The sequence below is a fragment of the Schistocerca nitens genome, chromosome 1 (assembly GCF_023898315.1).
Source record: "Schistocerca nitens isolate TAMUIC-IGC-003100 chromosome 1, iqSchNite1.1, whole genome shotgun sequence".
NCBI classification, from domain to species: domain Eukaryota; kingdom Metazoa; phylum Arthropoda; class Insecta; order Orthoptera; family Acrididae; genus Schistocerca; species Schistocerca nitens.
Genome location: NC_064614.1, coordinates 509,888,515 through 509,903,823, shown reverse-complemented (window position 1 = coordinate 509,903,823; position 15,309 = coordinate 509,888,515). Strand labels below are relative to the sequence as shown.

General features: G+C 38.3%; 1 protein-coding gene across 1 annotated transcript in view; it reads left to right on the top strand.

Annotated features, from left to right (window-relative positions):
* Positions 1–15,309, top strand: part of LOC126253159 (ankyrin repeat and KH domain-containing protein 1) — a 241,908-nt gene that overhangs the window by 131,069 nt on the left and 95,530 nt on the right. Inside the window, exon 23 of the mRNA XM_049954320.1 lies at positions 9,494–10,033. Within this exon, the coding sequence (XP_049810277.1) occupies positions 9,494–10,033 (540 nt within the window). The remainder of the gene's footprint in view (positions 1–9,493; positions 10,034–15,309) is intronic.

Below are 15,309 nucleotides of genomic sequence, written 5' to 3'. Positions count from 1 at the left end.
AAGAATTATTGGACCGTGTCTCTCAAGGACCTGGAAAAACTGATAGCAATCACATACTCAGTGTGTCATTTGTATAAAAGATATATCTGTGAATGAACTTGGGGTCTCATTCTTGGGCACCTAGTTTTATCCTCGATGTCGTGCTGAGGGATAGATTTCAGGACCTTCTCTGGTTTCTCCCTTTCGTTGAAAAATCAGCCTGAGCTGAACGCATGTCCTCCAACAAATTAGCTCTTGGGTCGGAAATTCAGTGAAAGTCTCAGAAAAAAGTATCCGTTCTTACTACCTTGGAGAAAGTATAACCATACTGGAGCAATTATTACTGAGCAAAACAAGATACAAGTCCACTCAGTTCATGCCTAATAAATATGATCTCAGATTCTGGATTGCCACCAACAATGAGACAAAGTACGTTAGTAAGGCTTTCCCATATCTCAGAAGAAGACAAAAAGTCTGAGGCAGTTATGTAGGGACTACTTCATTCTACATCTTGCGGAGCCATTTGTAAATCAAGGAAAGAGTATGAAAAGAGAACTGACTCACATCCCCTTAACTCGCTAAAAAGCTCAAAGAAGAAAGAAAAAAATAATTACTTCAGGCAAAGAACAAGAAGTGCCTTGAAATAAACTCCTGCATCATCCTGCTCCAAACTGGCAACACGGACTCCACCATAACTATATACCAAGGAAAGAAGAATAAAAATGTGAGTTTTCTGAGTACACTGCATGCTGAAGTAGCAATAAGGAAAGAAGAAATCTGGAACCGTAACATTCCTAAATGCAACAAAGTATGAAGTGGAGATAGTTGATAAAATGACCTGTAATTATACAGGGTCGCCAAGTTAAAAAAGGCCCTGTGTTACACTGAATGTGATATTTGAAACTATCGGTGTGTTGTTGTTTCCTAATGCTAAGGTGGCACTTGAGAGGAGTCATATAATGTCAGGTGGTGGTTTAGTGATCTGTGCTGTGTTTTCAGTTGTAGGTTTAAGGTTGTTATGAATACAGTGCTGCAGAATGCATTTTTCAGTTGAACAAACAATGTTTACTGTTTAAATATTTTTGGATGTAAATTCATTTAAAGCATTAAATGAAAGGTTCCCAATAAAATATCTAGAGACGGCTGCTCTGGCAAAAAGTGTTGTGCAGAGAAAGTGATCATTAAATTTAGAGCCAATGCCGAACGTAACTGTGTAAAGCAAGTTTGTTTGCTGGAAAATATTGAAAGTGTTCACGAGACTGGTATGAAGTCCAAGTAAATCAGCTAGACACCTATCCTCCCAACTAAACATCAAATGATCAATATGCCAGAATATGCTGAAGCTGTTACATATGCGAGCGTATAAAGTAAGAGTGATGCAAGCATTACAACCTGCAGATTAATCACAATGACAACACTATTGTGAATGGTTTCTCATGGATCTCCTGATGGTTATCTGGGTACAAATATTTACTTCGACTCAAATGAAGCATGGTTTCACCTTGGTGGGTACGTGAACTCTCAAAATACACGCTATTGGTCAACAGACAATCTCGGGGAATGCTTTGACGTGCCTCTGCATGATATGAAAGCAGGCATTTGGTGTGCAGTTTAAAGTTTCAAGCCAACAGATTGTAGACCACATGCTCTTCAATAGCATTGTGAACTCTCAAGTGTATGTATCATAGTTGTTGCAACCATTCATAGTACAGAGGAAGAAAGAGTATGCATTTTTGCAACAGGATGGTGCTATGGCGCATACTTCATTTTTTCAATGTCATACGTCCATGAAGCTTTCAGAGAAGAATGTAAAGTTTCTGCAAGTTTATGGCCTGCCATATCGCCTGAGCTTTCTACTTGTGAGTTTTATTTTTGGGGCAATTTAAAGGGTAAAATATACTGTAACAACCCACATACAATTTGAATTAAAAACAAACATTTGCAGCGCAATTAAGGAAATCACACCAAATGAATTGGTAAAAGTTCATAGAAACATGATGAGACATGCTGAATTGGGTATCGAAGTTTATGGTGGAAAATTTTCAGCACATCCTGTGAACTATTGACCTGCTGAATGCTCGGTACATTCAGGGTGTATACGACCCTGGACAACTAGGAAATCCAAGAAAAACCTGGGAATATTTTATTTGGGAGAAAACTGGGAAAAAGCTGAGAATTTTTTAGAATGCCGGGAATTTTTCGTTGTTTTAGTTTTCAGTTGAATTTTTGTAATTTTGTCTGGTAAGAACCGATACTCTAACAAAGGGTATTACTGCATCCCGCTGCTGCAGAATAACACTGAAACAATAAAACATGAACGAGAGCAAAAACGAAAATAAAACATTTTGTTGCAAATGAAATGTGCCACAAACAACAACAAAATGCAGTACTCTTACAAGTGTCTGCCAACAGCAAAATGTGTCAAAGGCTTTAAGAAGACTATGCAATGATTCGTAACAACAAATTGCCCATTGCCCGATGAGCGTGACATCACAACTGTTTACATTAGAAACTTCCTGGCAGATTAAAACTGTGTGCCCGACCGAGATTCGAACTCGGGACCTTTGCCTTTCGCGGGCAAGTGCTCTACCATCTGAGCTACCGAAGCACGACTCACGCCCGGTACTCACAGCTTTACTTCTGCCAGTACCTCGTCTCCTACCTTCCAAACTTTACAGAAGCTCTCCTGCGAACCTTGCAGAACTAGCACTCCTGAAAGAAAGGATATTGCGGAGACATGGCTTAGCCACAGCCTGGGGGATGTTTCCAGAATGAGATTTTTCACTCTGCAGCGGAGTGTGCGCTGATATGAAACTGCAAGGTTCGCAGGAGAGCTTCTGTAAAGTTTGGAAGGTAGGAGACGAGGTACTGGCAGAAGTAAAGCTGTGAGTACCGGGCGTGAGTCGTGCTTCGGTAGCTCAGATGGTAGAGCACTTGCCCGCGAAAGGCAAAGGTCCCGAGTTCGAATCTCGGTCGGGCACACAGTTTTAATCTGCCAGGAAGTTTCATATCAGCGCACACTCCGCTGCAGAGTGAAAAATCTCATTCTGTTTACATTAGATTCGTTCGAGCAGTTGCAAGTGGGCTCATGCGCATACACAGTTGAGTCGCGTATTAGTAGTACCTTCTCCCACTTCTGGCTACAGAAATGTGGCTGTAAGCTATATAAGCAGTAGCAGCAGTAAGCAGCCAGATGATAACCAGAAAAATTTTACTGGTGCACCCAAGCTGCCAGATGCCTGTGTGCACAGCAGTCCTGGGCCTCTGGGCCAGGGAGGCAAACCATGGTGTCTGCCCTGGGCGGCAGTTTCAGTGTGGGAGGGGGGGAGGGGGGGTCGCCAAATTCATATTCGTGAGTAACAAATCTTACCTCACAAAGCCTAGCATTCAGCGTACGTTGGTCTATTGACAGTCCATAGGATTTTGAAACACATCCCTTTTGATATTTTTGAATACATTCTAAGTTGATATCTGAACGAATCATAAATCGATTTTTGAATGTGTGCTTAGTGTACATGTTGTCTCTGCCAGAGGAATCCCAGTTGCATCTAGAAATTAACTTTCCTGCATACAAAAGGGGACGGGGCTATATGAGCTGAGCGGAATAAAGCCGAACGGATGAATGCCAATCTGTTATGTGGTTAACTGGGTTTGCAAATGAGCTTTGTTATAATTACTAGTGAAATCCATAGATTCAGACTACCAGAATGGAAGTAAACGATAAAAAGGAATAACAGATAAGAAAGATTATGTATTATCATCTCAGTGTATATAAGAAAATCAAATGTTGACAGAAAACTTTTGGCCAGATCACTACGCTTGTAAGTGCCATATGTACAGACCCCGACTAGCAGCCGCCACGAAAGTTCAATTCTGGCAGTAGTGCAGAAGGGGCATTGTACGAACACTTAATAATGCCCAACTGGAGAATAAATGCGGGATAACTAAACTGGTGATTGTGGCAGGGTAAGTGAAGTTGTGATTCTGGCAGGGTTAGTGAAGTTAACCAGAGAATGAGTCTTGACACTGACAGGAATAGTACAGAATTAGTGATGACAAGATTGATTGTTAGAACGAGGAAGCAGAAGAAACGCCGACATCACACAAATTATGGAAGAATATGAAGATTCAAAATTTATTCACAAATTTCATACTACTACTTCTCGATCTCGTTCTTGAGAAGCTGGAACGTATGAATGAAGTGTGAAACTATTTCCTAACACAAAGCTTTTCGCTTTTAGAAGGCCTAATAGGCATGTGATGGTGGTGCTTCGTGAATTATATTCTGTCGTGCTATAGAAATGACCATTTGTGACAAAACTGTCTCGTTTATTTGGTGTGTGTTAAAAGTGCTGCAATATTAGATAGGCCTATTTCGTTTCATCTAGCAGACAGTGACAAAATAGACGTGATCAGATCATGAAATCGCACCAATCTTGGGTACTATTTGTATTAATATCTTTTTCAGTATTAGACAATGACATTTCGATTTTTCATATAGCAAAACGTTTGATGAGATTTGATGAGGTAATAGATACTTTCACAGAATGGAAAGCATGCTATGTAAAGCTGTAGTAAGATCAGAGATAAAAGAAATTGTTTTATGTACCCTATATTTAATTTTACGTCACACAAAACAGCAAGTTTTTAGCTAATAGACAGGATTTCAAACCGGCCGACTGGGAGCAGGAGAGGCTCCACAGGAAATTTTAGTTTCTACTGTCATGAATATAATTTGATGGCATCCATTACAAAATATACACGTTTGAATCCATAGAGTGATATACAGTGATGTGTGACAGAAAAGTGGTGTGTGAAGAGGTGTGGCAATGCCACTTTGGCACACTTAAGATCAAATAACAGGTCTACCATTTTCTCGAATGTATATGTTTTACGTATCAGACTGTTTGGAAAGATTTGTGCTACAAAATGAATATTTTTGAAAAGTCTATTTTTAAATTTTTGGCATCCTATCTCAAACACTTAGGGGAGGGGGTGCCGGAAATATCGTAGATCTGGGGCAGATGCACAGAGCAGTGAGAGTTGTAGTGGGAAGGTGGATAGTCACTACGTGACCCGTGTTACATTTAGTGATTTTGCTGTTTCCTCTTCCTTTACTGCTCTCACGTCATATGAAAACAAAATGGATTTCTGTGTCCGGGAGCTGTTAAGTGAATTAAAATAAATTCACATAATTACAGAGGTCTAAAATGTTATTAGTTTCAGATCTTATTTTATTTCCACTTTTCTGACAGTCAAGCATTAATAGCCTTGCTAAACATTGAAGTTATTTTTGTCGGTTTGCTAAAGAAATTTGACTTTCATTAATGTTTACCGTGAGGCAGTCAATTTATTTGAAATGAAGTGTTTTAATTCCATGCTATTGGCTAGTTTCAGCTGTTCATTGCATTCCACGTGCAAGTTTTCATCTTCTAGCACGTATGGCATTATGCTGTAATAAAGAACCAAACATGAGATAATACAGCTCTGGTACTCAAAGAAAATTTACATCCCAAAAACCACTCTGAAAAGCTTAATTACAGGTCATGGCCTACTTCATTGTGAATCTGGACATGCGAATGTGCACTAAGACGAATTGTGCATTTTAGTATGGTTCATGAAATTCCAATGCTCTTGGAGTATCCTTTGATGTCTTGTTCCTTGTATGACATAATGTAAGATCTTTTAAAGTTTTACACGTACGAACATACGGGCTTCCTATGTCGCCGTAGCTGTGCAAGCGCAATGACGCCTATTATCTGGTGCTCTCTGGCAATTGCTGAAACAAACCTATTTCTGACAGGTCGTGGGAAAATATTGCGATTGGTGGTTTGAATATTTTTCAAAGTAAATTTCCTTTTATGCAAGATGAACTATGTGTGAGATTGTACGATGAATTTCTTAAATCACAGAGCATTTGACTCTCATTTAAAAATCAACTCTTTGAGGACGAGCCATTTATAAGAATTTTGGGCCCAGAAGATAAGAAATTTATTTCGTTATCGAACATTTTACTGGCACATTCGTGTAATGTATCTTAAAGTGTAACATGCGCAAGAAAGATCAACATTATATGTGAAAGCTTAGCTTCTCTTGCAGCTTATTAATGTATAGTTAGTGGAGAGCGGGTGTGATAATTATGACGATAATAACTCGCACTTCCATCACTTACTGTGATGCAGCGTATATAAAATACGTGTGGCATAGAGCATGTACTACAGAGAACTGATCTGGCAAAGATACAACTGTTCTTGCTGCAGTAGGGTAGCGAAATTATTCAGATGTGAGCCAGTGGTTCTATGTCCCCACAAACATTAGAGACCAATATTATATGTGAAAGCTTTGCTTTTCGTGTAGTAACACTATGTATATTAATTTAAACCATTAACTTTTCCTATTTGTGTGTTCATGCTACTTAACAGCGATGTTGCTGTTGGCTGAGTACATAAAGTGTCCTATATTCTGAACATCTGCTGTCATCGGCTGGCGAGATCACGTGACATGAGCTGTGACTGGTTTGCAAAAGCGCATCGCAATGTCAGTTTCAATGCCTTGAAAAGTAACATGGGGCGTTTTGTAGAATTCACATTTGTTCTTTCATTATACGAAAATATGCATCAAAGATCTCTCCAAAAGGTGTTTTTCCCCTCCCCTCTGAGTTTCGTTTACTGAAGTGCAAGAAAAACTATGCCGCTATATAAAGCCATAGCCATTCGAAGGATTGATAACTTTTACAGTTCAGAGGGAAAGTATACTATCACATAGCACAGTAAAAATGTATTTTCACCCGGGAGAAAATGTATTTGTAACCGGGAAATCCGGGATGCCCCCCCCCCCCCCCCCGGTCTGCATATACATCCTGTACATTGTTTTTCACAATAGTAATTTACCGCTCTGTACTCTGTATTTAATGAATGGGTGAATTATCTGTGTGTTGTTCATAAGACAAGGGGCATCTTTTATTTTCACCACCCTGTAACTCAGAGATTGTATGTAGGAGATAGGTGATGTGTGTCATCATCTTGGGCATGGTGACAACAAATGCATAGGTCATCAACACAATAGTAGCAAGAAAATGAAATGAAAGTAGTTAATGTTCCAGCTGACGCATGAATTCTTGGGAACAAAAGAGCAGGAAGAAGAACAGACAGGAGAGTATAAGAGACCAAAATCATCTGGAAAGTGGTGGAAGTGCTGAATTAGCCTCTGTAAAACAAACATGCAGAAAATGTGCATGTGATACAGAAATCACCCATGCAAAGAGCATCTAGCAGATACCAGTGACTTGAGTAAAAAGTACAAGGCACTATGTGTAAAATGTGTGAATATAATAAATGTGTCTAGAAAGTTGTAAAAATAGTTAATATCTGAAACTCATTAGTGTGAGCAATGATAGATCGGTAAGATATTTTATTGTTGAAACATGTAATGTGTTAATTACCATGATAAATAATTGTTATAACTCACAAAAGGGATAGGGATTAACATCACTATAATAAAGTCCTTGTTTTTGTCAGTTATGAAGATATTTTATGTGTAATCAAACACCTGTTTCCGCTGTTTTAGGTCTGTCATAAACTCTGTTATTCTACTGTTAAAAACGTCTCTGCATATGGAATCCTTCCTTGGCTGCCAGCATAAGCAAATAAAAAGTTGAAAAAGGCATCAACAACAGCAAACAGCACAATCCTAAAAATTACTCTACTGTAAAATTTGCTTCCTCTAGGAACAGGGCACTATAGAACAATATGCTTCCCATCAATTACTCCCACACAGTGGGGGGAATACCTGGCTGAACATGCTTTGCTTTCTCATGCCATTCATCTTCTCTTGCGGGCATCTGAAACAAATAAATGTAGCTTCAGGTCCACAAGTGCTGCCATCTGATTATGGGGAATATGTGGGTTCAGAAGAGCCAGCAAGGACACCTCCTCCACAAAAAGAGTGAAGAGGGGCTGGAAGAAGCATCCCTTTAAACCAGGCTACAGTATTGTTACAGAATGTTCTGCAACAACAGCAGCAGAAACGACGACGATGACAACAAGTAACTTCCGGAAATTCATCATGAGAAAATTTGGCGAGCTACTGCTGTACAAAAGGATAGTTACAATAACAATTTGAATCTCTCTCTTGGAGCCAGAGGTGAAGAGGAATAGAAATGAGAAGCTGGTAGTGGACTTCCGTGTGGCACTAGGATCAACAGCAGCAGATTCCCCAGTCACATTTGTTCAACCTGCAAGTGACATTAGAGTTATGCTTGTTGGCATTAGTGGTGATACAAAATAATTTTAATCTATGTATAAAAATAAATCTGATTTTTCAGTGTTGTTAATGTAACTGAATTCTTCAGTCGAAGCTTCACAAACTGCTGGAACTATTTGAGATGTAGCTGGCTTTGAAATGTGGAATAAACATGCAAGGCTTAAAACAGGCATCTTTCTTTGCCAAAAAATTAACAGCAAGTATTTGCTTCAAATGAAATGCTTTTCTGAAATTCGTGTTTTTCTGTCAAACAACTGGTCCTCTAAAATTAGTCAGAATTTCAGAATCAGACGGCAACATCCGAGTGAAGTTAGGAAAATAGGAACCATCCTCTAAATTCAGCTGTCACAGTACGTCATTACCATCAAGCCTTCTGTAGTATGTTTTTGTCCACCGATGACAACTAAATAAATCTTAGTCTGCTTATTTTGTTGAATATTATTAATATAGCACCACATATTATTAATTCATCCTCTTCCCTTTTCATTGCATAGCTCTCGATGTGAATGCGCAGTGAGAAATGTTTGTTGCCAGTTCAGCTTAGTGGACAATACAAATACGTATGTAGAAATAAGTGCCGCTAGTGTAGGCGGGGACACGAACAGTGGACATTTTAGTCAAAATTTTGCAGTCTTGGTGGAACAGTGTTGCTAACAGATAAGTGATTGTAAACTCGGTGTAAATGTGGCTTAAAGTGAGTATGTTTTGTGCTGATACTATTTCCTATGAAAAGTTTAATAGCCCAGTCTCTTTTTAGTACATCACAGTAATTAAGAGATTTCATATTCCAACAGGATAGTGCTCTGCTGCTATAGCAAACAGCATAAAATTTCTTCTTGATTATACATTGCCTCAGTACTAGGTAGGACATAGTAGACCCTGAGGAATGGCTGTGAATTCAAATTGAGGAGATCAGAACTTTATATTAGATAGGTTAATAGGACTCTCACTGACATAATGAAAGAAACTTTGGAATGGAGTGCAAAAATTGTAAACTTGGAACTGGATGTGGGATGAAAGATTAACACAGAGATCAAGAGGCTTTCATACAATAAGACTGGCTTGGAGAGTTCCATGTAACAAGTATTCAGATTGGAGAAGAAGAATACACTTTTTAAAAATTATTATTGTTGTTTTGTGTTATTTATGCACTTCTTACTGCACAGTCTCAATGTTATATTTCCATACACCATAGATAAATAATTTATTACTTTGTAAATTGGTACTAAATGTGTTGTATGTTGGATTGTAGCGTTTCCAGGACAAGCACTGCCTCCACCAGAATCTGGGTCAGAAGTTTCTGTGAGTTCGGGCCAGTTGCAAACTCAAGCTCAACAACAGGCACAGGCATCTCAGCAGCTACAACAGCAACAGCAGCAGCACCACCATCACCACCACCATCACCATCAACCACAAACGCAGCAGCAGCAGCAGCAGCAAATACCATCACCCCAACAACAGCAGCAACCTCCACCACCACAGCAACAACAGCAACACCATTCACAGCCATATGTGTTGCAGCAGCAGTGCTCTGCAGTGCAGGTCCAAGTTGCAACACAGACGCAGGCTACAAATGACAAAAAAGCAAGCGTTGCATCAATTTCTGTGCCTGTATCCACAACTGCTCCTGCTACTGCCGTTGCTGCTGCTCCCCCTCAGACAACAACAGGGAAAGGCAAGAAGTTAAGATATCCCCTCACATTACGCCAGCCACCAAATCAACAAGGAACTGCAGCTGCTCCAGCATTTAGTTCGCAGAATATAAACTCCAGTCTAGAATGGTTTGAGAAAGGTAAGAAGATAAGTGCCACATTGACATCTTGTTGAAAATGGTATGTCTTAGCATTTTGCTATTTAAATTTTAAAAGATGTTCATAGTTATCTTTGCTGTAATAGATTAAGTTACCACTACCTAGACACAATAAAACACACACACACACACACACACACACACACACACACACACACACACAAATATCAAGCTTTCGCAACCCACGGTTGCTTCATCAGGGAAGAGGGAAGGAGAGGGAAAGACGAAAGGATGTGCGTTTTAAGGGAGAGGGTAAGGAGTCATTCCAATCCCGGGAGCAACCGTGGGTTGCGAAAGCTTGAATTGTGTGTGTGTGTGTGTGTGTGTGTGTGTGTGTGTGTTTCTATCAACATACCAATGCTTTCGTTTGGTAAGTTACACCATCTTTGTTTTTAGATATATTTTTCTCGTGTGGAATGTTTCCCTCTATTGTTCATTCATTTTTCCTCCTCCTCCCCCAACCATTACTAATATACTACTACTACTACTACTACTACTACTACAACAAAAACCATGATCCCACCATCACTTCCATCTTACAGTCCAATTCTTTCTCAGATACATTACAGTATCTCTCTCTCTCTCTCTCTCTCTCTCTCTCTCTCTCTCTTTTCACTATCTCGTGAAAAAATTTAAATGGCACAAAATTACTTTTTAAACATGTGATTTATTAAACATCAATATTCTCTTTTATTAATTGAACTGACTTTTAAATTGAAATGCTTGGACTTGCGTAAGTTTGACACACCATGAAGAAAGCAATGACTTCCATCTTTTTCCCAAAAAATATAGGAGTGATGTTTGTTTAGATTTTTAAACATGTTCTAGTTTATGAACACATTCAGAAATTCTGATGCGTGCACGAGCACCATAAATTCATTTATTTTATCCTATTCACTGCTGTGTTTATCTCAGCAATTATCACTTACCCCTTTTTCCAGAATTTGAGATTTGACCACATATTCTGTAGACGCAGTTTCAGTGACGACAGCATTATCATTAATATGCAGGAAATCTTGCACTGGATGCTCAGACTACTTTTCCCAAATGGCAGTGAGGAGACATCCAATAGTCATTCTCATTGTCTGGACGTGGTAGACCAGATCTATTCCAGGAATTGGCAAATACAATTGAATAAATGTTACTAATGCAGGGAAACAGTTTATAAGTTCCATGTTTTAAGCTGACAAACAGAAACGAAGCTTTGTGGAGAAATTGTGAAGAAATATAAAACTGCAGAAATTGCTGACAAATGAATTTGTCATTTTGGTGGAAAATGTTGACAGTACAAAAAAAAAAAAAAAAAAAAAAAAAAAAAAAAAAAAAAAAAAAAAAAAAAAAAAAAAAGTGCATCGAACCAATTACATATGTGTTTGTGAACAATATATTTATTCTTGTAACTTAATAAAAAGAATTAGTAGAGTGGTGAAAAATGAATTGTTGAAATATTAGTGCGAGAACATGTAAAAATGAAAAGTGTTGCTTGATGGTTTTAATATGCGTAGGAAGTAGCTGGTATGTATAGGAAAAAGATTCTGTGCTGATATACAAAGACTGAAATTGTTTGTTACAGTGGGAGGAAAAAAAATTCCTGACACTGACAGGAAAATTGTAGTTTGGGAGAATTATATTGGTCATATCTTTGTGCAAGACAGAATATACAATAAGGGTGATGTAGAAAACAACTAGCAGGTCCATAAATTGCAAAATAAAAATGGGAGAGCTATACTAGCAATGAAAATATTGAGAAAAGCATCCACCATGGAGTATATACAGGGATTTGAAATAATACAGACCTACAGATGGCATGAGTCAGAAATGCATTCTATTGTGATTATACAAAGACAGAACTTTTGTTACAGTGAAAAGAACAAATTATGTGGTTAGTCAATGAGAAACTTAAAAGTACCAATTAATGCAACTGATTTCAAAAGGAAGATAGATGGTTGAGGGGGAAAGGCATGCCAAGGTAGTGTGGCTACAAAGTATCATCAAAGTGAACTGGCTTATAAACAGCTGGACACCGGAAACATACAGCAATGAATAAGGTGAGAATGTGTCAGCCAGATGGTTGCAAGCATCTGGTAAGGGATTGTGTATGTATCAGGAGGAGGAGGAGTAATAGCGTGTGCGAGAGAGAGAGAGAGAGAGAGAGAGAGAGAGAGAGAGAGAGAGAGAGAGAGAGAGAATCATATTGAGTGTACACATATGCATCACTGAAATCTGAAAGGCGCATGTGCTCAGTGATGAACCATATCTTCATTGATAATTGCTCTTCTGTTGTATGAATTTAGCCCTTCAATAACATTGTTGTGAAACAGTGACAAGAAAACCTATGCTTCCACTTACACCACTAAACACAATGTAGTTATTTGTTAGGTTGCTAATTGTAGTTGCAGGAGACAAAATAGTAGCAGTATGGATAGTGTAGACTTTTAACAACTTCCATTGATTCAGAACTTAGGAGCCCAGGGGTCAAGAAAGTTGGCATTCATGTTGCCTTTGTAAACATTACTTCAAGGCTACAGCTAGATGTGAACATACAAAATTTGAAGTGACTGATAAAGCCACGTTAATACAGTAGTTGCTCTTATACAGTATACGGTAGTTGCTCTTTGTAGAGCCACTTTCATAAAATGCAACTCTATACCTTCTGTACAGATCTCTTAAACTGACTGTTATGCATGGACTTCATTGTGTATCACATCATTCCTTATCTTATTCCATCATATTTTGGCCATAGTTATGACCCACTTAATACCCCTGCTTGTATTTTACATTTTACTTGTATAGTTTTCTGGTATGTCTGCTGGTCTTATAGATTCCAAACGCTGTGTAGGTACGTACAAAGTTATGTTGGAGAATGCTACTATACTAGGGAGCAGTGAAAGTGGCAGTTTACATCCCTTCATTTATATGTGCCAGCGAGAGGTTTTTGGTCCACTCTGCGTGGTACATAACTCTTTGCGTGGTACATAACTCTCGATCACACACAGTTGCCACAATGTCACTGCTGTCACAGATACGAACCAGGGAACATCATAAAATGAGAAGATTACCAGAGATACGTTGTTAACTAGGTTAACACCACATTTCATTCATGTTGCTGCTGGAATTGCTTTGCAACTTTGTTGCTACCCATCATTTGCTTGTGTGTTCACGCTATGGAAATGTTGTGCGCTTCTGGAGATTTTTGATTGCATAGTATTGCTATTTTTGTTTGAAGTTTCATGACACACACAGCCAAATAAAGGAAGTCATATTCAAGGTATATGAATTTCTTGAGATTTTAAACAAAATATCTGAAACCTAATCAGCACCACAGACTAAAATAGCAAAGGCCTCTGGTGTTTCACTTATTTGGAAGATTCCCAGAAAGACCTTATTCATCATATTCTGTTGGGATTTTATGTTTGTGGTGTGTATCCCACAACACACAAGATGGCAGGTCTTTTACATGACAAGATTGTTTTCACTGGGGGCTGCCATTCAAGTTGATTAATTCTTAAATCTTTGATTCAGGTACAGAAAATGCAAAGATGGCAGACACATTCTAATGAAGAGATCAGATATGTGGCACCTAGGGCAACTTTTCTGAGAAAAATGCACATCATCAGAAAAAAATTGTCACCGTATTTGTTATTTATCTTCATGAGACATGGTTCAATCACAGTCTCACCAGGAAACACATCTGCAGATTTTGAAGGGTAACGGCAGTTTGAAAGTGCCAGCTGGGTAACTGACCTACTGTCTGTCGTGCAGTACCATCTTACTGTGGTTTTATCAAAAGTGCAAAGCTAATATTTACATCCTGCAATTCCAGTGATTGTCATGAGCAGATTAATAAGAATATATTTAAACACAGGTTTATAGATCTGTAGTGTACTTTAGAATAGTGGTGTGTGATCATCATGGATAATGCTATCTAAAATACAACACAGTAGTAGATTTACAAGCAAGTTGGATCCAGTAATTGTACTTACAGATTTAAAGAGGTGTAGACTTTAGTTGAGGAAACAGTCAGTGAGTTACAGTGGAAGACAGGATTAAATGAGTACGCTGTGCTGAAGATCTGCAAGAAAGACTTTTATTGTCATTGCTCTAAATGACTCCTCAGATAGTGAGTTTATGGATATCTTTAGTTTTTCAGAACAGAGAAAGAAATCAAATAGAATAAATAAGTTTCTTGTTCCTCCACAAATCTGCAAATGCTGTGCCCTTTCACTGCTCCCATTCATTTTGTCTTCTCTTTCCTTTCTGCTCCTAAAAATATACCAATATGAAGAACTATACCCACAAGACGTACCCTGCCTTTGCTGACACGTTTATCGATGTTACTTGTGGGGAATAGAAGACCTTTGTTTTCTGCTTTGAATTGAGATTAAAACGTAACATGCAAAGCATTTGAATGCTTAAATGCAGACATAATCAACGCTGAAATATCTTTGTAATTTAACAGATGGGCAATAAGTGTTTTTGGCTGTAATATACCTCCTGAATCACACAAGAATGCATGAATATAAAGAGGTTACTGTTTCACCCAATATTTTCAAAAAAAAAAAAAAATTTTTTGTGTCGTTTTGCAGCCATAATAAGTTGTTCAAAATAAGAAACTATTTTTATTGCCTTGTGCTATCTGCCAGTTATGGGTATCAATATTATTTAAAGTGTTTGCATGGTAATTCATTGTGCATACATGTGCCAGGCAGCATTGTCCAATGACATAGTTTGTCAGGTTTGCATTATTCCCATGTTAAAATCATTTCATTATTAAAATCAGTGTAATGTATTATCATGCCATGCCTTTCCAGACCCACTGCATAAGTGGATTTTTCTGCTGGTGTTAACTCCCTGACTTCTGTAGTCTCTTGAAAATTTGGAAGGCACCAAGCACAATGTTTCGTCTTTCCCCTCCACTGAAGTCTACATACAGTTCTCATCCACATTCATTTTTCATCCTATTGAGATTTTTATTCGTAACTTGTGAATAGGGTTCATAACAGGCCATTAAGCTCTACAGCTGATTTGAAAAAGTTTACCACCCTCCAGCAGAAATTCAGAATAGGGTTTTTGATGCCACTCTGAATAGCAGAATGTGATGAAGATTTCACAGAGCTATACTTTGAAGATAACAAAGAAAAAAACCAGGAAAATATCTGTGCCACCATGATTTTATTTAAAAGGTGCCAAATACTTGACTGGCATGTGTGAATTGTAGAATACTGTGTCAAATTGAACTTTCGTGATGAAATGATACA